This window comes from Xyrauchen texanus, chromosome 45 (genome assembly GCF_025860055.1).
Source record: "Xyrauchen texanus isolate HMW12.3.18 chromosome 45, RBS_HiC_50CHRs, whole genome shotgun sequence".
NCBI classification, from domain to species: Eukaryota; Metazoa; Chordata; class Actinopteri; order Cypriniformes; family Catostomidae; genus Xyrauchen; species Xyrauchen texanus.
The window spans coordinates 19,083,632-19,108,144 of NC_068320.1; the positions used below are offsets into that span (position 1 = coordinate 19,083,632).

Consider the following 24,513-nt stretch of genomic DNA (forward strand, 5'->3'; position numbering starts at 1 on the left):
GATGAGGCAAACACACACACACACACACACACACACACACACACACACACCTGCAGTACCTATAAATACAAGAATTAACCCCCACTCTCTCACTCACTGATACACACACACACACACACATGCACCTGCATCTCTGTGGTTTTCTGTGAGGGTTTAAACAGGAGGTTTAACAGCACTAATAATAAATGCTCTCATCTACACTTTCTCCAACATAACATTAATGAGAGATATTGACTTTAATATTTACACATATGATCTGAATTATTAAGGCAGAATGTGATCTGATTGATAACATTAAACCTTCTGTGGATCAGATTTTAACACTAATGTGCTTCATAATTTAGATGATGTGACAGATCTATGAATTATACAGTAGCTGGAGGATGCCGTTTCTTCCATGTTTCACTGGTGTCACAGATCTTAACATATAAGTTACTGAAGTGTTTGCTTGTGAACATATCTTTCCATTTCTGGCAACATTTTTCTGTATTTAATAAACATATTTCACAAATTAAAGCTTTAAATAATGTTCTCTCATGATGTCTCACCCCTCTGATTGAAGTGATTGTGTCTGTTTGTGTGTCTGTGATCAATCTCCTCATAAACGGCTTCATTCAGAGTCTTGTGTCTCCACTTAAAGAGAGCTGTGAGTGAAGACAGACAAACCTGCTGTCAGTTCACAACAGACACTGAATAAGATACAGTATTACAGTTACACCACAGACATTAAAAAAAAATCAATAGGTTGTTTTTGGTGTCTGAGATAGTTGATTGTATCAGAATTGAACTTGTATATGATGTGTGCATCTGTCGTACCTCTCCTCATCACTCTGTTCTGCTGAATCAGTATAATGAGTGGCAGTAAGAGCAGTAAGAGCACAGCTCCAAATACAATCACAACCACTGGAGGGATGGAGAGAGGAGGAGGATTTTGTGGACGAGTGATTGATGTTGATCGCGCTGGTCTCCTTTTTGTTTCTGAAACTTGAGGAAAAGCTGATGTTGTTGGGGCAGGAGTAGTGGACACAGACAAATCTGTAAATGTAAAAACAAACACATTAAAAATGCTGAAATGATTGTCATCTTGAAAACAACATAATGAATATGTTAGCACTAAAATTAACAAATAAATAAATTGGGCAAATTACTCTATAGGCAGGCAGTTCTGATTTCAACAGTGTAATAATCTCACCTGCACAGGTGAGTCCAGCGTCCTCTTTGTGTGAGCAGTCAGTGTGGTTATTCAGGGAGAGAGGACAGTCCCACAGGTGAATCTCATTCCCTCTGCACTCGACTCTGTTCAGCCACACAACACCTTCACCAGCACCAAAGGCTGCATTCCCATCAGCACTCAGTGCTGCTCCACAACCCAGCTGCCTGCAGACCACCTGAGCATCCCTGATGTCCCACTGATCATCACAGACTGAACCCCACACAGCGTTATGATACACCTCCAGTCTCCCAGAACACCGGCCCTTCCCTCCTCTCAGTCTCAGAGGAACATGATCTGAATCACACACATCAACCAACAATTAATCAACCCATTTACAACAATACAAACACATTGAAACTGACACTAGAAATCCTAAAAAAAATATATATAATTTAGAATAATAATTAATAAACTTACAATTTAGTTTGAATACAATAATTCAGGGTTCAAGTGCAAAATTAAAAATACATTTAGAAAACACAGGTTTACAGTAATAAATATTTAGCTGTCTTGTTTAACATATTTGTTGACAAAAGAAAACACTTACTTGAACACTGTCTCTGGTGAGGCGATTGTGAGGTAGAACATGTCAGACGACTGCGTGGAGAATCATGACTCTCCTCTGAGATTATAACATTATACAATTTCATTCCCAATTTATATTACACAAAAAAAAAAAAATTATAGAATCACAACCACTGAAACCATCTCAAATAATTGTAAATGATCTTACCAGAGCAGGAAATTTTGGCCACTTCACCTTCACTGCAGTCATTCTGTCCCCAGGGTGAAGATGGGCACTGCCAGAGATTTGAATCATGTGGACGACATTTAAATATATCTAGCCAATTTGACTTTAGTCCTTGTGAGTTACTGGGGTCACTGGCAGATCTTCCACAGTTCAGCTCTTGACAGATCAGACTCGCTGTGTCTCTGTCCATCTGGTTCCAGCATACATTACCCCATGATCCATTGTAGAAAACCTCCACATTCCCTTCACAACCATCAGTTAATCTGATCTCTTTGAACTCTAGATGCAAAATAATTTGTTGAATTAACTTCTACTCTCATCCAACCACATTCTGATTTATAAAGCAAATCATCCTAAAGTCATTCTCAATAAGTATTACATACAATGGATGGAGGTAAACATCAAAAAGAGATATCATTAACTGTGAAGTTAAAATATGTTTTAAATAATTTTTGATGTTACTAAACAGCAGTTATACACATCACTGCAGTGTACAGTTTACCTGAGCACACGACTCCTACATCCTCTTTGTGATGACAGTCATGTTTTCCCCAGACCTGAGAAGAGCAGTTCAACAGGGACGTCTCATTCCCCTCACAATTCACCTCATCCAGCCATATGGGTCCAGAACCAGGACCAAACCAGGCTGGAACCTGGTGGTTACTGAGGGCCACTCCACATTGCAGCTGTCTGCACACCACATGGGCATCTTTAATATCCCAGGAGTCATCACACACTGTCCCCCATGAGCCGCTGTGAAAAACCTCCAGCCTCCCTGCACAGTCTCCTCCAGAACCCACCAGCCTGATGGACCCACGACCTGAGATCAGATACAGAGAGAGAAATGCATGTTAAATTATATTAATCTATTGTCAGAGAATGAAAATGCCCAGATATTGTTGTTCTCACTAAGGCAGGTGATTGACAGCTGTTGTGTGGAGCTGCAGTTGAGAGTTTGTGGAGAGCTGCAGTTCCCCAGATGAGCTTCACTCCCAGAGCACTGGAAGCCCATCACACACTCATGACTGTGTTCAGGACTGGATGAAGAGGAGCTGTAGAAGTTCAGCACAGAGTCACAGCCCAGCTGTCTGCAGACCACAGAGGATTCAGTGAGACTCCAGGAGTCCAGCAGAACTCTTCTCCAGACCTGATGGATGTAAACTTCCAACTCCCCCTCACACTCTCTCTCTCCAGACAACCGCACTCGCCCATCATGAAGAGCCAGAGACGAATCTGAAGAGAAGTTCTGAAATGTTACCTAAATACTGAAAGTTAGTTCATGTGAATAAAGGAACACATCATATCTGATGTGCAGGTGAGAGGAAACTGAAAATAAATATATTAATGTTATGAAGAAACAGTATATATCTGAGCTTGAGTGTAAAATATTCACTTGAGCAGATGACTCCAACATCTCGTCTATGAGAACGTTCAGCTCGACTCCATGAAGAGATGGGACATTGTGAGAGTTGTGTTTCATTCCCCTGACAATCAAACACATCAGCCCAGATTTCACCACTTCCCTCTCCAAACCAGTCCGCTCCCACAACAGACACAGCAATCCCACAATTCAGCTGTCCACAGAGGACACTGGCAGCTCTCATATCCATACATCCATCACATACTGTTCCCCACTCATTGAAATACTGACGCTCCACTCGACCAGAACAGTTATCTGGCCCGTTATCCAATCTAAGCTCAGAGTAACCTGGACGAATAAATAGAATTGAAGGAAAATAAAGGGAAGAGAACAGACATTTTTTGAGTAAATCTTAGTCCTGCTGAACCCAAATAAGTTTCCTGAAGAACAGAACAGTTCATAAGATGGTATTGAGAAAACAAATATAATTTAGTGCTGCATGTTTAGTATTTACTCTGTATGATGAATTTGATTACTTAACACACAGGTTGAAACATTGCCATTTTACCAGAACATTTCAGTCCCACGTTTTTGTCATGGGAGCAGGTTCTTGAAGATGATGATGGACAGAATCGAATGAGTGTTTCATTTCCTCTACACTGAATCTCTTTTGTCCACATCTGTCCCTCTCCTTTGCCAAAAGCAGCTGCTCCCAGCACCTGTACAGGAGCCCCACAGTCCAGCTCTCTACACACAACCTCTGCATCCTGCTGGTCAAAGGCAGCATCACACACTGAAACCCACGTCTTCTCATGAAATATCTCTAATCTCCCAGAACACAGATGAGGTCCATCAGCAAGTCTTGTAAACCTTCCGTAGTTTATGGTTTCTGATTAAATTAATATAAAACATAAATACACTTTATTTAGAATTGTTAAGGCATTGAGTGTTAATCTGTCTTACTGTGTCTATGATATGACACAGATGTCAGTTACATTTGTTTAGTTTAAAAATTTGTTAATTAAGTTGTTTCAACATTAATATTTAATGAAAACTCAGCAGCTACATCAATTACTTTGAAAAAAAATGCATTCAAGTATTTATTAATGTATATGTGAAGTTTACGGAAGAAAGGCTGATTAGTGATGCAAAAACTGAGTGATGTATTGAGCAGATTACCTGAGCAGATAACTCCAGCATCTTCACTATGTCTACAGTTACTAACACCCCATCCACTTGATCCACAGTCCTTCAGTGTAGACTCTGATCCACTACAGCTCACATCATCCATCCAGATTGGTCCTGATCCTTCTCCAAAATAACCAGCCTGTGGTGCTGCTAAAGCCTCTCCACAGCTGATCTCTCTACACATCACTTCAGCATCTGTCTTATCCCAGTTGTCATCACACACTGTTCCCCACTGACCATCATGAAGAACCTCCACTCTACCAGAACAGCGGCTGTTACTGTTCACAAGTCTCACGTTAACACTGTCTGTCCATGAGAAATACATCATAAAATAACCATCTAATAACAACAACAACAACACGACACCAAACACAATAATAATGCGATATTATAGGAGAAATATAGAACAGAAGAAAATATGTAAAGTCATTTAAGATACATTTAAATTCACTTCAAATTTACAAAACAGAAAAGATATAGAAAATATATAATTTATCTCATGACCCAAAGTGTTTACTCACTAGCTGTGATACGTGTAACCACTGAAGACAGTAAAACGAGTGTCAAACAGCTCTTCATGTCTCTTACTCAACACAGTTTGATTAATTCAGTCTCAGTACAAGTTTCTCCTCTTCTCCCTCAGAGACACTGAAGAAACAGGGTGCTCTCATCCCCTAAAGAGAGAGAGAGAGAGAGAGAGAGAGAGACTTAATGCTGCTGCCAATGACACTCACTGTTGCCTTATTAGAGAGATCAGGAGAAATCTTCAAACACAATCAGTGACAAATCAGAAGGCAGCATTTGTATTTTCTCCATATATATCAATAAAGTGTCAGCACTAATGAACAAAACTCCTCCTCCATCATGAAGAGAAACTTTACTGAGGAGAGACACATGTCTGTTATAAGTCAGTGTGGAGAGATAAAGTCACACATCTTAAAGGAGTTTGATCTTACAGAAACAGTTTATATTCAGCATCAAAGTCTGTCACCTGCACACATGAGATACAAGCACAGATGAATGCTCACTTCAAACACTTCAACAAATAGTCTTATTCATATTCACAAATATTGACTCTTCACTAATGTGAATACATTTGATATTTTAAACATATTTTTTGTTAATGAGATAAAGTGCATAGTACCAAGTAGGAATTGCCAGTCTTTTCTGTTGTTCTAACCAATTGTACGATAAAAAAGAAAGTGCACCATATAATGATCTGAACTTATTCTGTATAATTAATAGAGGGCAATTCAGACAAGATTTGTAAATAAATATAGTTTTAATTCAAAGGGCATTTCTTCAATACTGTATTTGTTAAATACGGCAATACATTACTCATCCAGGAGATGGCAGCATAAACGTGCTTTCTATAGACCAGCAGCCAACGGCATGTTTAATGCTGCAATGCGTTACTCATCCAGAAGATGGCAGAAACACATTTACTGAAGGTCGTGACACACCAAACCGAAGTCAAAACAATAGCGCCGACTAATGCAGATTGTGGGGTCGGCTCACGCCGCCTGCGTCTGGGTCAAAAAATTGCTCTTCAACACACCGCAAAGACGACACCCGACGGCCAACTGACACGTCCGTTCTGCGCCTGCGTGAGAGGTAATACCTTTCCGCACCAGCTGATGGCAGTAATCTGTATTCGTTATTCAAAACGGGAAAACGGAAGAGCTAGTGACTGCTGGGATACAAAACATAAACAAAGCAGTGTTTGCTTACCATTTCCACGCAGATCTCGCTCACCACATACGGATACGTGATATATCGGTAATGTCTAATAAGTTGCAAATGGATACTCCGGAGACAGGCTCAATGGGCTTTCCCGAATCTGTCGAGAGCTGGAGTTTACTGAAACCTCTGATTTTAAAAAGTTTCGTTCGGCTTCTTTCTGTTCAGTTCCTCATGCTGAAGGATCTTATCAGTCCAATTTTACAGGAGAAAGCTTCAAGAGCCTTTCTTACCAGTTCTGCGTGGGAATGTCAACAAATTCGGCAATTCGTTCATGAAACTTCTGCAGCAATCTACCAGGTCTTAAAAGAGAAATACCTGAAGGTATGCATGTTATATCTGTTTTATTTTTTTAATATACTTTGATATTTATCGTGGAGTTTGAATGCATTCGGACAGTGAAACATGGCCAGATGACTACGAGTTATCAAGGGTCTGACATATGAAATTAGTTTTTGTTTTAAATTTTATTTTCTTGTTTTTCAGTGCCCAGACAGTGGAAGAGTGGCAGCAAGTAGCCGATGGGTTCCAGGCTCAGAGGAACTTCCCAAATTGCCTGGGTGCTCTGGTTGGGAAACACATCAGCATTTTCCCCCCACCAGGAACTGGATCAACTTTTTACAACTACAAGCATACATTTTCCATAGGTCTAATAGCACTGGTCAACAGCAATAGCAGATTCCTGTATGTAGATGTGGGTTGCAATGGGTGGATTTCAGATGGTGGAGTGTTTGGTGGATGCTCACTGCAGGATGCACTGGAGAACAGAACATTGAACATCCCTGCCCTTGCACTACTTCCTGAATCTGACCTGCTGGCTCCTTATTGCATTGTGGCAGATGAGGCATTTCCCTTGAAGGAGTACCTCGTGAAGCCATATCCATATCTGTAGAGCAACGTGTCTTCAATTACAGGCTTTCACAAGCTCGGAAGGTGGTAGAAAATGCAGTTGGCATCCTAACAAACTGTTTGAGTCTTTGTAACCACCATTAATATTCAAAACACTGCCAATGTGGAGGACATTGTTTTGACTTGCTGTGCTCTGCACACCTTTTTGCGTGCAGAGTGTTGTGAACATGGCGGGAATTGACCAGGAAGGACCAGATAATGACACCGTCCCAGGAAGATAGAGACAAGGCCCTGACCTACAGCAGGCCTCCCTGCCACACACAATCAACAGCACAACACAAGGCAAACATCTCAGGGATAAACTATGCCAGTACTTTAATTCAGACATTGGTACAGTGCCCTTTCAGTGGGACATAATATAGCATGTGCATATGTATATGTATGCAATGTATAGGAAAAGTGTGAATATAGTACACTGACAAACTTTTTTGTTTCCAGTACTTGGCCTTGGTCTCAGTTTTATGACTATGGTCTGAGATTGCAAAATAAAGTTTTGTATTTTCCATCATACTGTTGTGTGATCCTTTTTGAAAAAGAAATGTGAGTGCAAGTATCTTTTACCCAAAGTCAAAGCTTTTTATTTTCCAATGTGCAGTACAATGGGCAATACAATTATTATAAGGAAAAGATATGTGTATGTATATATAGTAGATACTTAAAATACAAAATATTATTGTGCAATAAATATTATATAAAATTCAAGTGTGCTTCAAATATTCACAATATGCACATCCGTTAAATTTGTTTTGCCATAAACCTTTACAGGTGTGTAAACTGTCTGTCAGAGGCTTCTAATGCTTTGTTTCCCAACTATTGTCCCATGAAAGATTGTCAGGTGTCCTGTGGAAAATTCCACAAAATAAATAAATGCATGGGAAAAAATTATTTCAGGGATCCAAACTCCTCACCTTTTGGATAGAGATGGGCAGATCGAGGCTTCGTGAAGCAATGAAACAGTCGAAGCAAATGTGCCATTTTGTTTCGAGGCTTCGAATCAATCCGAAACCCGTCTCCACGGTGACACCTAGTGGTCACTTGCAGGTGTTGATCTGAAACAACCTTTACAAAGAGCTAATAAAAAAATGTGTTGGTTTTTTTTTTTTTTATTGTATTTTTGTAATATATGAAGCTTGTAACCTGTAGTCTCTTCACATTGCATAATGTGATTTTGGTCATGAAAAATGAATATTAATAAAAATAAATCAAGCCACAATGTCTCCCTTTCTTATAGATTTTTATTCAAAAATATTAATTTCTCTGCTGTTGAAGGACTCAGCCTACTTCTTTTTTACAGATAATTTCTCCAGCCTTTGAAAAAATTCTCTCACAAGGGACACTTGTTGCTGGCATACAAAGATATTTTTTAGCTAGGACATACAAATGAGGAAAGATTACTGCTCTCTCTTTCCAGTAAGTTAGAGGATCATGAGTTCTGGGCAAAAACGCATCGCTGAGGTATTTTTTCACTTCCACTGTGGCATCAGCTGTAGGATTGTGTATCATCTGGGTCTCACGGATACGATTGTCAAAATGTTCCCATAAACTGTCTTGTGTTTCAACTGGTGTTGATGATGGGCCTGATGTTGACATTTGTGGTTCTGAATTAAAAGAAAACGGCAATTAGTAACAAATCATAAACTGACAACACATATGAAGTATAAATTTCATGAATCACATTACATAAGATAACATAGACTGAAACTCACCAGGAGTTGTGTTTGAACGCATCAGTGAAGCACACTCCAGTGTGATGTGCTTTTCAGCATCCAGGGCTTTGGCAGGATTTCCAAAAGCCACATTTTTAAACCTTGGGTCCAGCAGTGTAGCCAGTGCCAAGGCTCTAAAAGTCTCGTACCCTCCACATCTGGAGTGCAGACCTTCTTGTAGATGTGAGCCTATGAGCCAACACAAGAGAAAACCATATTAATTAAAATAATGACAACAATATGAGAGTTATGGCCAATTACACGTATGGTCATAGTGTCCTACCTAATTGTACAGTTGATTCCTGCGTTGCATTTCCTTTTTCTGTGCAAGCTTGTGCTGCAACATCCTGTACAATGGTATGAGCTTTGAAGCAGACACTCTCTGTTCCTCTGACATCTCTGTTGTTGCTAGTTTGAATGGTTGAAGAAGTGTCAATGACTGTTGAATAATGTCATACTCAAGACTTGTCAGGGGAGCAGTATCACTGTTTAAATTGGCAAGTGCAGCAGCCACTGGCTCACGTTGCTCATACAAGCGTTGTAGCATGTCGAATGTGCTGTTCCATCTCGTTTCAACCTCCTGTATCATTTTCAGACTTGGTCTGCCCATCAAGCTCTGCATCTCCACAAGCTTGTCCTTTGCTTTGCAGCTGGATCTGAACAACCCCACTATCTTTCTGGCTTTCTGGCGAATTTCATTGATGACTGGGGTTTGATCCAGGGCCTTTTTCACTATCAAATTCAAATTATGAGCAAAACATGGGACATGGCGAAGGTTGAGTAGCTGGGCACTTAGGATCATGTTGGATGCATTGTCAGTCACCATGCAGTGAACTTTGGAGGTTATTCCCCACTCAGCCATTAGCAAGGCTTTAGCCTCCATGAGATGCTGGGCTGTGTGGGTTTGGTAAAACCTCCTTACACCCAGTAAAACAGTTGCCATTGTTGCCTCTGGTGTTATGTAATGGCATGTTACACCAAGATATCCATCCATATTAATGGAAGACCACATGTCAGCCGTAAGGCTAACAAATTCCGCCTTTGTAGGTCCTCCATTGTCTTCTCCTTGGTTGTGTTGTACCTTTCACTGACCATTGTTTTAAGCACCTTCCGGGATGGGAGGACATAGCTTGGATCAAGCTTGTTCACAAAGGCCCTGAAACCCTCATCCTCCACGATGGTGAAGGGCTGCAGATCCTTCACCACCATGTTCAGAAGAGCCTCATCCAATTCCCTCTGTCTGCCTTTTAAAAGAGAAGATAAAACATACTTTCAGACAAATATATTGGAAAAATAGTAGCCTACCGTGAAAGTAGTCTACTGGTTCATTTGGAAACCTTCCTAAACAAAGTTATGTTATGAATATTTATGCTCAGTGTGCAGAGAAAGATAAAGTGCATTATAGAAATACAACAATTACAAAAAACAAAATGATGTCTTGGCTGTAGATTGGGTACTCATATGTAGACATATAAAATGTATATTCACAAAGTATAATATTATATTGACAACATTTGTTTTTAAAGTGATTGGCAGTTGTGATTGGGATGTTAGGCATGTCTTAGTCCATGGCCTTTCTAAACAATGGCCCAACACTTAGTTATTATATTTCACTTATAATTAGCCTATATTTCAAACAATGCATACCTTGCTTAGATGGCCCAGCAGTGTCAGTAGCAGGCCTTGGTACAGGGGGAACACTACCATCCTCTGCACCCTGCAGAATGGCAGGATGAATGCTCCTCAAATGGCGCATCATGGATGATGTATTGTTGCAGTAGGCGAGCTGCCGATCACAATACACACATCTCACTTTATTTGGGGTTTCCAAATGGAAATGCTCCCACACCACAGATGTACGGCATCTCTTCTGTGGAGCCTCCATTTCTATCTATCTATCTATCTATCTATCTATCTATCTATCTATCTATTTTATATGTAGCCTATCTATCTAATAATCTATATGTATCTGTAATATATGTATCTATCTATTAATCTATATATATATATATATATATATATATATATATATATATATATATATATATATATATATATATATATATATATATATATATATATCTATCTATATATATATATATATATATATATATATCTATCTATATATATATATATATATATATATATATATATATATATATATATATATATATATATATATATATATATTTCTATCAATGCATCTATTCATGTGTCACTATATGTACTCTGTGTGTCTCTAAGTCAATGTGTAAATGTAAATTAAATCCTAAATATAACTAAACAAATCGCACTATAAATGTCACTATATCACCAAAAATCCACTATCTCAAAACCAAACTCCTCTCACAAAAACCCACGATATGAAAATGCGTTGACAAAACTTTTATACTGTGTGATTGTGTGATTTGTTCCCGAACCGACCAATCAATGAAACCCTGATTCGGCGGAGCACTCCACCTGATGAAACACTTAGACGCTTCATTTAGCCGTTGTCACGTGACGTGGGTGTTTTGAATCACGCTTCGGATCAGTGTTTCGAATCATCTTTGCTTCGGGATCTCGCAAAGCTTCGGAACGTCTGTTTCGCGCCAGCCATCCTTACTTTTGGAGAAATTAGAAGTTTTGAAGCCATAATCGGTCACTTTTGTGATTGTGCAGAGCAATGATTAATGTGCAAAAGTGAGTGATATTTATACTGTTAAGGGTCGTTCACAGGACTCGTGTCAGCGCTGCAGAATACATTCAAGTCTATGAAGTGACTTTACACCAGTGTTTTTCACACGCTTTTGCTTCACCATAATGTATTTGAGAGTACTAAGCAACAAGAAATATTTAAAAACTCCAAATTTGTGAAGACATTGAATTAATTAAATATTAGGCCTACCTCATCATTTAGGAGTATCAGAGACCACAGTTATTGAACTAATTTAAAATGATACTGTAGATCTGCTTTGTGTTTATAATTCTCATACTGAAGTCAGTAGATTTGTAGCCATGCAACATTAATAAAGGAGAAGGACATTATTGAAACTCACTATTCTTAAATTATTATTGTCTTTTTGGATGAAAAATAATGCTCAGACTGAAAGAAGTTTATAGATATTTTTTGTTCTTGTAATGCTTAAACACTATAAAGTCTCTTGTTAGATTTCGGTCATGCACGACACAATAATTCAGTGACTTACTCATAGCACAAAAGACTCTCATGTGTCGCCACCTAGTGACTTTTCCAGAAGGAGTCACTGAACCAATCAATTAAATGTATTTTTTTAATATGTGAAATAGAAGCAAGCCTCTCCAAAATACTCTTTATTTTGCATTTAATTATGTTCAATTGTAAACGTGAATCACTAAAATAGCTGGAATTGGTGCTTTTAGCTTTTTCTTTAAAAAAACATTTGTGGACCAGTGATTGTCGTAACTTTTTCGCCCCTTGTGAGTTTGCGTCCCTGTAATTTGTTGTGGCATTGCAAGAACAAATCTACAAATTAGAAAAGAAAATGTGTTGTTTTGTCATTACTCATTTAGCGCTTTTGCCACCTGTGACCTCACACAGAGTAACCTACCTGTGATTTTTTTTTTTTTTTTTTTTTTGCATAGCCGAATTTCAAACATTACAAGTAAACACGCTACTTAGACGGACAGAAATAATGGACAAGTTCTTGAAAAGGGAAAATATTGACGATGGTTTGCCTATGTGTGATAGTGATGTGCCATATCACTTTTTAGTCGTAAAAAGTGTGCCGTTGCAGGAAAAAGGTTGGGAAACACTGTTCCGACGCATGGTTCTGGCCCACTGAATACTTGAAAATGCAGTTGTCAACATTGTGCTGGAAATGTTGCATTAAATGTGGGGCCAACTTCCGCATTCTGTGCTCAAGGTTTTTGCAATAGGCAGAGATGTCATCATTGGCACGAGCAGTCAAGTGTCTTGTCCTTGAGTTACCACATGAGGGAGCATCTCACTTGTCACTTACATTAAAAGCTTTATTTCTGATTTCTCTCGTCAATCTAATTTCACTTTACATTATTTATGTTCTTTGTCTGTCTGGTGCTCTAATATATTCTAATACACAGTGTGACATAATGATACACAGCACTGTAGCAATTAGACTGAGATTTCTCACATTAAAATATAACAATAATAATAATAATAATAATAATAAATAAATAAATAAAATGTTTGTCTTGACACGGTCATTCCTTGTGGACTGTTAATAGCTTTTCAATAGCTTTAAAATTATGTTCAAGTTACAGTGGACAAAAGCATGGCCATTCAATTGGCGGCATCTGTCAACAGAAAATGTCAGAAAATCGTATTTTTATACCCCACTGGGTGTATTGCCGCGTTTTCCCAACATATAAAAAATCAGGCTACAAAGTTCAGTTCCAACTAGTTAATGTGTTTTTCAGTGTCACACAAAATATTCAGATACTAGAAATACTGTCTTTGAAATACTGCTTGATATCTAGAGTGTGCAGAACATAGATATACACACGTAGATGCCTCATTCAGCTGGTTCGGATGCGTCAACCGCGGCACATCTTGAAACGGTCAACAAGGGGAGCTGTTTGAATTTAAGTTAATGGTTGTAAGTTTTAAATGCATAAACTAATTTTGTGTGGAAATAGTTTATAATGAATTAAATGAATTGGTGCTCATTTTCAGTATGTTCGCCTTCGCCTTAATATATTCGATGTATCGCGGTCCATAGAAACAGCTGCTAATTAGGTATCTACGTATAGATTTCTATGGTGCAGCATCTGCATCACAGCGAGCTTAACATTTGAAGCTCCGCCCCCTCAGTGACCTCACACTCATGCTCGCGAACCCTCGTCATTTAAACTCGTCACTCGAGTTCTCGCACCATTACAAGTCTTCAGTGCTTTACTCAATTAAAATAAAATAATTCTAACTAATCTTTCTTTACGTAAGAAGAGTGTCGAAGGAAGTGTAAATACTTGTTGCTGTCAGGTAAGAGCTGTAAAATTATTTTCTATTCTCTCTCTCTCTCTGTAGGAGCTACAATAAAATGTTATTTGTTCATTTGTAATTTTGAGTCGAAGCTTCATTAATTCAAGTTTCATACTGTTAATGTATTGAACGTAAATTAGATTTAAATTACTTAAATTACACAAAGCTTTCACCCCCTTTGTATGAGCCATACAATCTAAATATGTGTCAGCTGTGTAAAAGTTCAATCGAAAATAATATTTTTTTAATTAGTTAATTGTAAAAAAAATAATAATAAAATAAAATGCTGGAAACCACCTCAAACCTTACAGCAACTTCTGATAAAACAGGAAATGTCACCATAGAAACCTCTTCCTGTTCCCCCTTGACTTTGAGTGGTGGTGGTGGGACATCAGTGCAAGGTGACAGGTCACTCATCATTATAATCATTTTGTGTTGCCTGTCAGTTTACTTGCAGTAATAGATCATTTTGAAATGTCTTATAAAATGTAACTAAATATCAGAAATTTCACAATGATGTCAGAATATCTTTAAGGGTTTTCTTTTTTCACATAGTCTTTCATTACTTTTCATAACATTTGAGTCCTTTGCATATTTTGCCATTTTTGTATTTTATTGCTGTACATGTAGACAAATAATCTGTGTAAAATTACACATTGCATTAAATTAATAACATAGATAACACAAATACAATGCAATGCAACACCTATTAATATGTAAACCCTTGATTTAAACAGTAATTGTTTGACTGTATTGTTGTACTGAATAAATAAATCTGTTCTGCTGTACATACACACAAGTAAGATACTATTGCAGCTTAATTCTGCATTTCACCACTCAAGGACTTAATATCCCAAAAGATTTAGGAGGATTGTTATCATATTATACATTTTCTGTTTCTTCCATCTAGGACCCACAGCAAGGATTCAGTTCAAGACAACAATGAATTATGAATCCTGAAATAATCAGGATAATTATTAGTACTGGATCTAGCTTTGGATTCTGTCCCATTTGTGCTGTCACACCTCTTGTCTACATTGCATCCTGACCCCTTGGTCAAGGTACGCTTTAGTGGACAGAGTTGGAACCATGTCAGAGTTTGAACACGTTAGAGCCACTCAGGTCATCAGCAGTGGCTCAGACAAGGATAAGAGCCAGCGGCTGCCACAGCCACAGAAAAGTCTGGAGAAGAAGGAATCAGGGTGGGGGAACATTGCTATAGTGGACAAGGGAGAAGAGTTTTTCCAGAACTGTGACAGTGAGGGAAAGGGATTCATTACACGCACTGATTTGAGGGTATAAATGTTTGTTCACAGAGCTCTCCTTATCCTCTTCGAGCACATCTTTAAACACACAAGCTCTTTATGGAAGTTTGTTGTGGATGTTAAAGAGGTCTTCTTATTGTCTTGTTTTTCTCATTACAGTGTGCTGAATTCGATGCGATGTATTGTTTTCATAGAGTCATTTAAAACGGAGGTTAATAGGAATGGTTGATGTAGGGTATTGTTCAATTTCTAAAAATAAATGATGCATTTATAAGCTTGAATGTAATAACTGGATATTTTCTATTTGGGTAATAAAGGCAACTGTAATTGGTATTACAGTAATATTGTTACAATAGCAATATAGTGTTCATATGTAAATATTAATCATAATTATATCATACCAAGATTTATCTTAAATGTCTATTCAAAGTTACAGTCTCTGTATTGTCTTTCTGTTGTCTTTTTAGCCATTATCTATTCATACAAAATATGTGCCATTGTTTTCTCTAGAGGCTACACAAAAACTTGCCGCTCTCTGCTGAAGAACTGGAAAAGGTCTTTGATTCCCTAGACCTTGACCGAAATGGCTACCTCACCCTGGGAGAGTTTTCCTCAGGATTTAGTGAGTTTATATTCTTGGGACAAGACGAACACTTCAAACCAAATCATGCATGAAAGCAAAATTATTTGTAAATTATTTACTTTATTAAAGAACTTAAAGGAATATTACAGGTTCAATACAAGCTCAATCAACAGCATTTGTGGCATAATTTTGATTACCACAAAAAATACTCATCCCACCTTTTCTTTAAAAAAGCAAATATCTGGGTTCCAGTGAGGCACTTACAATGGAAGTGAATGGGGCAAATCTGTAAATGTTAAAATACTCACTGTTTCAACAGTATATACACAAGACATAAAAGATATCCATGTAAACATGATTTTAGTGTGATAAAATCACTTACTGACCTTTTCTGTGTAAAATAGCCAATTTGACAACTTCCTTCCCTTGACCATGTAATGTCAACAATCCTAAAACGACTATAAAAGCTAAAATAATACACAAGTTTTAAAAGAAGAATTAATGTAAGTGCTTTTATAAAATTATAAGATTCACATTTCTGTCTATAAACCCTCCAAAAATTGGCCCCGTTCACTTCCATTGTAAGTGTATCAATGTAACCTCAACCTTTGTTTTAGTTTTTTTTTATAGAAAAGAAGGGACGGGTCAAAATCATTTGTTGTGGTAATCAACATTATGCCACAAACACTGTCGATTGAGCTTAACTTGTACTGAACCAGGAACATTCCTTTAAACATGAAAGTTTTGTCCCTGACATGGTGCAATTGCATAATAAATATCTGAATCTTATTTGCATGTATTACAGTAATGCAGCTTATGTAATATCATAGATTTGTTGTATCTGTAACTGTTCCCCAGGTAACTTTCTTCATGGACGGAGGATCTCCAAGACAGAGGATCTAATGCCTGCAGCCTCTCTTAAGATTACAGAAGCTCTGCAACAAAACCAATGTGACGTACAGCTATCAGGAAATGAGGACGAGGAGGAGAGAGACATTTCAGCATGTTGATGGAGAGTTTGGGCTCTAGCATTGTCTTTGAAGAGTCAGTATTGACTAAAGTGCTTGCATTTACGATAAAAATAAGCTTTGTATTGCCACAAACCATAACACACTTTTTCTCTCTTTGATTCAGCCCGAGTGAGGTCCGCAGTCTTTGGACTCAGCTCAGGAAAGATGAACCTCACCTCTTGTCCAACTTTGAGGAGTTTTGGAATTGAGAATTGAGAATTTGTGGTATTTTATTACATAACAAGGCATATTTGTGTTATAAATGTACTATATCAGTACTTTATTAAAGGTTTCTCAGTCTGAGACAGCGACAATATGTTTATTGTAAAAATTGTTTATTATTCTACATATTATTTATTAATGCAAAATGAATGCATTAAATGTATCTTTACATTGAAAGAATGTACATGATGCCATTGTCTCAATGAACAGGAAAGCAGCCAAAGATGACAATGAAATTCTCAGATTATATGAGGAAATGGAGCAACAGATCATTAATGAAAAAGATAGAGCACTTCTGAAGGTAAACACATTCCTTTGAACTGTTGCATGTACTGTGCATTTGTTTTTATTTGTTCAGAGACTATAAAATTCCTGAAAAACTTTACCAATTCATCATGTTTGGGTATCATCATTCATGTTTTGGGATGTACAGAAATGTTGAGTTGTTTAGATTACAATTGGGCTATAATTCTCTCTCCTCCAGGACTCTGAAAATCTACAGCTGCGCCGTCAAGAACTTCAGGAGAAGCTCCACAGTAAAGAACAGGATTTGGAGCAGCTTTTTCAGAAACAGAGGGTGAGTGCTGCAGAAAAATTTTTTTAATCATAAAAAAATCTTAAAATTGCTTCTGGAATCTAGAAAATGATCAGACCAGCACCAGACTTAAAACTGAGCTGTAATTACTAAATTATAAAGTATGAATGAAAATTTGTATTTTGTGTGACTGCTAAGAGAACTCACATCTTGCCACTGTAGCCCTTTATTTTTTTTCCTGTGTACATTTCCATGAATGGAGCACAACATTCTAGGTCATCAAGCAAAAGCTTAGGCTACAAGCCGTTAAGTCAATCCAGGAGTTTTACAATTTGGCTTGAGCTAGAACATTCACAGAAGGGATGATTTTAGAGCAGGGTCAAGAAAACCTCCTGTGAAACTATCAACATTACTGCAATGATACTTAAGAGGACACATGACTTGAACATCTCTCACATCCTAATGGACACTTTCAGGAATGCAGAAGTAAACTATTGCAGTATAAACTTCTTCAGCAGTGAATGGGAGACCACAGCTATTTGCTCCAACAGTTGAGAAAAGAATCCACTATTGCATTTCCACAACTTTTCAAAAGAGGAAAAAAACAGAGAGAGATTACTACAGTCAAAAGAACTTGACATGAACATGAGAGTAAATGACGACTCAAATTCAACTGTTTCTACATCTTAATTTAATTATATTTAATAAGCTAATTTAAGTTTATTAAATTACATAAACTTTAATTTCTATAATGTATACCAAATGTTTGTTTATTGATCTATCTTAATCACAAAGTATTGGACATTGTGTGGTGCCGTATGGCCAAATTTTAATTAGTTATATGTATATATATATATATATATATATATATATATATATGTGTGTGTGTGTGTGTGTGTGTGTGTGTGTGTGTGTGTGTGTGTGTGTTAATTGTTTTGACAGTGTTGAAGAAAATATGTTCTACATATCTACATACAATTTATTCATTTCAATTCAGTTCAAAATTTTACTTCCAATGGGATGAGGACAAATCAAATTACAATTCAATTCATCAGTTGAAAGAAATTATTATATTCTGAATTTTGCTGAATCCTGTTTAAAATAATTTCTCCTATATTTGTTAATTTCATTGAAACAGTGAAACTGTCAAACTTTGCTGTTCCTTTGAGCAACTGTTTTTTAGCTATCAAGTTAATTACATGTCCAGTAAATTATATGTCTTGCTTATTTATTAATCGAGCAAATTAAGTAAATAGCATTATTATTATTAATACACGGTCAAATAATAATAATAAAAAGAAATCAGTCAAAAATTTCTGCTATGCATTTAATTTCATTTAAAAAAGGTATGAAAGAACATTAAAAAATCTGAATATAAAATTCAAAGTGATATAAGATCACTTTTTGAAATCAATTAAATAATAAACTAAATAAAAATACATGCAATCTGGAGTACAAATATATTTGAAATAACAAAAACATGAAGACACTGAATCTTCAGTAACACTGTATGTTCTCATAAACTCTTCTCAGATCCAGAAACTGTAATATGATGTCAGAGGCAGTGGGTGTGGCCATTGAGTCTTACTGTTCCTCATTTCTTCGACTCCTCCCCCACATCATCATAGTCTGATTTAAGAAAATAAAAATAGAAAAATGACAATACAAATGCTAATTAAATGTATGTAAAAATTAAAGATATTAGAAAAAAAATGGGCACAAAATTGTTACGATCACCTACCAATCAGGTTTCTCACATCTTGACACTCTTCACATCATCATACTCCTCCTGAACTCCCTCTGAAACACACGTGAGAACAAATCACATGGAAAATAAAAATTCACGCTCATTTGTAAAACACTAATTTCATGGATCCCTTTTCCTTTAAGGGACTGTTTGATTACACAGTTCTCATAATGTACATGTTAACATATATGTACACAGTAGAGTTGGGGTTCTCAAGTCCGAATCATGAGTCCAATTTTAATGGACTTGGACTTGTCACAGACTCGGACTCGACTCGGACTCGAGACTCGGGAGTCCAGCCGAGTCCATGGCTTTTGATTTGTGAACAAAATACATAAAAAAAAATTATGAACCAGAAATAAATGGGCATTCTGTCTGCAAGCAGTTGTGGCACCCTCTGATGTCGTAAACGTTGCAAGAGTTTGTTTCACCGTGTTGAGCAAACACACCTGCACAGCGGCACACTCAGTCAATCAATACGCTTGAATGTAGATTGCTGTATAACAATGATTACCGAGGTGGCTGACACGACAAACACAAAGACAGGTATGTAGTACTAGAAACTTTAAGTAGTGAGGTCCAGTTCATGAACAAATCAATTCTTTTGAACCGGTTCTTTTTAGTGAACGAGTTGAACTAGTTCACCAAATCGGACTGAATCTTAACTGTTCACGTCTCGAGTCAACACTGATCCACTCCTTACTCTATCTTAACCTGTCTCTCAGATGTGCCTGACACTCAGAATCAAAATGACTGGTGATATCTGCTTTTGCCAACTCTTCTTTGCAATTAACCACTCCAACTAGTTCACAAATCACTATTGTCTGGACGTAACAGTTCTCGTGTCAACAGTACACTGAACTGAGAATCGCCTCTTTCGGACATAATACTGAGAACTGCTGTCAGTGACATTGTTGCCAACTTAGCGACTTTGTCGCTATTTTTAGCGACTTTTCAGACCCCTTTAGCGACATTTTTTCAAAAAAGCGACTAGCGACTTTTTGGACAAACCTTAGCAACTTTCCAAATTCCAAATATCGCCAGTACTGCAAGCGTGAGGTCTTACTTCCCCGCTGCGTCTGCTCTGTTCAGTGAGCGGCTGAGGGGAGCAGCACATTCCGTTGACTGAACGCCAGCGGACATAGACATGAATGAGCTGCGCATGTGCACGCTGTGTTAGCAGGAACCAATCAGTGATCACATAGCAGCTGCCTTCTCCTTTGTTTTAATTCAAAACACTTAATTTGACTGTTTTTTCTTGGCATGCGCTTATATTCACTACTAATCAGAGTTTTAGTTCATTCCGGTTCGGTTTCTGAACTCTCCGACTTCAGATCGTATATTTACAGACTCTATACATTTTACTTATCCAAACACAACAATAAACCTTCTTCAAACTCATAAACATGTAACGTTAGCTAAGTTCCGTTCCGTTGTCTAACAGAAAATATGTAATTGAGAACCGTTTTACTGGACATTCGGCTATATACTTATATAAAAACAGTATGAGCACGGTTTAGGGGAGACAACCGTTATTATAAACTGAAGTAGGCTACAGTACCGACAAATTAGGCAGAATGCAAATACGACGCGATGACGTCATTAATATGCTAATGACGCATGACGTCATCTGGCGACATTTAGCTACTTTTCGAGCAGGCTTTAGCTACTTTCCATTGAAAATAGTTGGCAACACTGTGAGCAGCTGATGAGCATGCGTGAACCGAGGACTTGAATGAGGGGGTGAAACGTTTCAGTCGAGAGATGTAAACAAATTTTACTACTGAGTATTGTGCATGCAGATTATATCTGAAGTTGTGATGAGCTGCATCATGTTTGTGTAAAAAAGGGTGAGTTGATTCAGACTAGTTTAATCCCTTTTTATGCTTTAGACATGTGCATGACAACCACGTTTGTACATCAGTGTTAGAATTGGGTGCTTTAGGTGCAAAACTTTAATGTAGGATGTATTGTAAGATCACTGAATGAAACACTGATGATAATAAACACACTTATTTTATAATAAGGCGGACTGATACTAATGTATCGATACTTCCTATACTGATATGGTATCAAGAATATCGATCCTTACATAAAAATACAGATTCTAAAATTATTATTTTTTTAAATAGTGATCTTATTATTTAGATAACATGAATATTAATGCATTTCATGAGCTTCGAAGTGGAAAAAAAAAAACAATTATATGAGCGAATAGTTGCACAGGCACCGGAACTATTTTTTCTTCTGCTCATCTTGACGTGCCAGAAATGGTAAAATACACCAGCAGTCACAGACAGCACTCACACTTTCAGTCATATAGCGCTCAAAGGGGGAGCAGTGCTTTCCTGAGGCAATGACAGAAAAACAGCATCTGGATTTATTCACACTAAGTAATGACAAACCTAGACGTGACATTTATTATTATGGGCTTGTGAGACAATTTTTACAGGTGAGACAATTTTTACAATACTCTGAATTTAATTTTTAAATTCAGAGTATTTAAAACATTGATAATGATCTGTAATCCTCGTTAATAAATGATACCCTTATGAAAATTACCCATGGATTTGTTGTAGTGATGTTGTATTAATCATGACTGTAGTAATCGTTTTTTCTTCTTCTTCTTCTTCTTCTTCTTTTTTGGCAGTAACCAAGGTTTTGATCCAATTAATCATGGTTTCACTACAGCATTACTCTAGTATCCATATAATAACTTGGTTTTAGTAATAGTAAAAATATTATAATATCTGTAGTTAATTTTGTGGTTTTATATGTGGCTCATAGGCTACTTACTACATTTTAAAGGGTAAACAAAGCAGCCTTAATTTTAAATAATATATATATATATATATATACAATTTAAGTTACTAATTTGATCCAAAGAATTCAGTTTATTAGAAGTATCTGTGTCGATATCGTGGATATTGGCCTAAAAGTACTTGGTATTGGATTGAAAAGAAAATAAGTGGTATTGCACATCCCCAACTGACGTCATTACGTAAATTAACTAGTGAATCGTTTTTTTTTTTGGAACCATTTCATTGAAATGAAGCGTCCGAAAGAACCGGTTCGCGGAAGAGAAGAGCCAAGACGGTGCTCGCATCGCGAATTCATCATGAAGAAGAACTTCATTAAGTCAATTCACCCACATCATGTCTCTCACAGTTTACTAAAACAACATATACAAAATAAAAATACAGAAAAACATTATTAATATTGGGCTATGAAGTATTTTTAGGCGTAATGTATCCACACATATAGGCATCTCTTGTGGTCCACACAATGTTATAAACTTAAACTGGTCCTTGATTAATTAACTGGAACTTTTTAAGTCGGGAAACATTTTTATTGCTAAAGCAGACTGCAACTCTGAAAAACAGACAGGCCTAAACAGCATATTTTTTTTTTTTATTTAATTTTATTTTAAAAGCATTGACGAGGTGCTTAAAATACGTTCTTTCATTTTTTTCCACAATGAAATATACATTTATTATTAAATTTATTTTGGGCAGCGAAATGTTTTGTTTATAATTTAATTATAGATTGGGTCCCGATTAATTAATTACACGGTTTTTGGTGGGGTCACTGATTTTTTCCTTCTTAAATTAAATCTCCTCATTGTCCTTCTCGCTATTGTCTCTGGTGTCGTTTGCAGAGAAGAAAATAAATGTTGTTTTGTCGCACGTTAATTTGATGATATTTTCATAGTCTTCAGCAAATCATCTGAAATGTGTCTGGATAGCACGGCAATGACGTCATACACTCTGTATCGTCCCGTCAGTCAGCGCAAATGCCCAAAATGATGCGAAAATGCGTTTTCAACAACGAGCTGAAACAAGCTGATCCATGTGAAAATGTAAGCGGGATGTTTCCTGAATGTTCATTTTCCCCACGAGGTAAATCAGACAAGTGTCACATTCAGACACACTTTTTACATACAAGCCCTTAAAGAAATATTCCGGGTTCAGATTCAATCGACAGCATTTGTGGCATAATATTGATTACCACAAAAATACATTGACTCGTCCCTCCTTTTCTTCAAATTTTTTTTAAAAACAAAATGCAAAAATCGAGGTTACAGTGAGGCACTTACAATGGAAGTGAATGGGGCCAATTTTTGGAAGTTAAAATACTGACTGTTTCAAAGTATAGCCACAAGACATAAAAGATATCCATGTAAACATGATTTTAGTGTGATAAAATCACTTACTGACCTTTTCTGTATAAAGTTAGACAATTTTACAACTTCGTTGCCATGATGATGTAATGTCAGCAACACCTAAAACGACTATAAAAATTACAATTTAAAGTTTACAGCTCAAATAATACACAAGTTTTAAAAGAAGAATTAATGCAAGTGCTTTTATAAAATTATAAGCTTCACATTTCTGTTTAAACCCTCCAGAAATTGTCCTCATTCACTTCCATTGTAAGTGCCTCACGGTAACCTTTTTTAAAGAAAAGGAGGAATGAGTTGTGATAATCAAATGCTGTTGATTGAGCTTTACTTGTATTGAACCCAGAATATTCCTTTAAATGTTGCGATATTGGGGATTGTATTTTGAATTTTAAATTCTCCTCATAATTATACATGCAATATGAAATTATATGGATATAATAGGCTACATGGAATTTGTCAATTAAAAAAGCTAAAATGTGGTTAAATAGTGAAAAACAAAATATAAAATAAAATATAAAAGTTCACATATATACATATCACAGAAGTTTGCACACTCCCTTTTTTATTCCTAGGGCCTATACATTTACACACCCTTTCTGAATGTATGCAAATATAAGAGATAAAAGATTATATATTTTATGAAGTCCTGCCCTTCAGAAGCTACATTACACAAAATGTACTGTAATGTACATAAATCATCCTGTTCAAAGGTTTGCATCCCCTTGGTTCTTATGTTGCCTTATTGAGCATCAATGAATGTTTGCACCTTTTGTAATAGCTGTGTATGTGTCCATCAATTGTCCTAAATGTGAAAAGCTGGATGTCTGTGAGCCACTGTTGGGAAGAACTCAAATGTGCAGAAGATGCTGGGAAACCAAAGAATGTACAGTAATTTTCTTAAGAAGAGTTGGCAGCTTCACGGCTCAGGACAAACAGTCATTAATCATCGAGAAAGCAACACACCATATTAAAGGGTTTGCTCTGGTGCCAGTATCTCTAAAGCTCTCGTGCAGTCCGTCTCATGAATGCGCACAGGAGATCAACGGTCGGTGAAGAGTTTCACTTTATAATACATCAGATTTCGGTTTGATAATCTCCAAAGCTTATCGTATTCCTTCAGAAC

At 36.9% G+C, this 24,513-nt stretch overlaps 2 protein-coding genes and 2 long non-coding RNA genes across 8 annotated transcripts in view; 1 reads left to right on the plus strand and 3 right to left on the minus strand.

Moving 5' to 3' along the window:
• Positions 1–24,513, plus strand: part of LOC127637399 (EF-hand calcium-binding domain-containing protein 4B-like) — a 107,928-nt gene that overhangs the window by 58,212 nt on the left and 25,203 nt on the right. Inside the window, exons 1-6 of one of the 5 annotated variants that reach the window (XR_007969722.1) lie at positions 14,980–15,141; positions 15,621–15,732; positions 16,552–16,737; positions 16,828–16,928; positions 17,136–17,226; positions 17,410–17,502. The exons of 2 other annotated variants lie outside the window; for them this stretch is intronic. The gene's annotated coding sequence lies outside the window, so the exon portion shown is untranslated. Of the gene's footprint in view, positions 1–14,979; positions 15,142–15,620; positions 15,733–16,551; positions 16,738–16,827; positions 16,929–17,135; positions 17,227–17,409; positions 19,083–24,513 lie in introns of those variants that run through there. 2 more of the 5 variants (XR_007969721.1, XM_052118435.1) reach the window with 2 other exon arrangements.
• LOC127637503 (uncharacterized) overlaps positions 1–24,513 on the minus strand; it is a 123,596-nt gene that overhangs the window by 54,089 nt on the left and 44,994 nt on the right. Inside the window, exons 39-48 of the mRNA XM_052118593.1 lie at positions 4,504–4,818; positions 3,893–4,213; positions 3,358–3,672; positions 2,874–3,197; positions 2,467–2,784; positions 1,947–2,243; positions 1,761–1,835; positions 1,193–1,507; positions 817–1,035; positions 549–644 (exon numbers count right to left, since the gene is read on the minus strand). Of these exons, the coding sequence (XP_051974553.1) occupies positions 549–644; positions 817–1,035; positions 1,193–1,507; positions 1,761–1,835; positions 1,947–2,243; positions 2,467–2,784; positions 2,874–3,197; positions 3,358–3,672; positions 3,893–4,213; positions 4,504–4,818 (2,595 nt within the window). The remainder of the gene's footprint in view (positions 1–548; positions 645–816; positions 1,036–1,192; positions 1,508–1,760; positions 1,836–1,946; positions 2,244–2,466; positions 2,785–2,873; positions 3,198–3,357; positions 3,673–3,892; positions 4,214–4,503; positions 4,819–24,513) is intronic.
• On the minus strand, positions 8,465–9,904 carry LOC127637400 (uncharacterized). Its single transcript, XR_007969724.1, has 3 exons — positions 9,151–9,904; positions 8,868–9,056; positions 8,465–8,759 (listed from the first exon to the last, which is right to left on the minus strand). It is a non-coding gene; the product is annotated as an uncharacterized LOC127637400 (long non-coding RNA).
• Positions 9,967–11,468, minus strand: LOC127637401 (uncharacterized). The gene is made up of 3 exons (XR_007969725.1): positions 11,328–11,468; positions 10,515–10,653; positions 9,967–10,111 (listed from the first exon to the last, which is right to left on the minus strand). It is a non-coding gene; the product is annotated as an uncharacterized LOC127637401 (long non-coding RNA).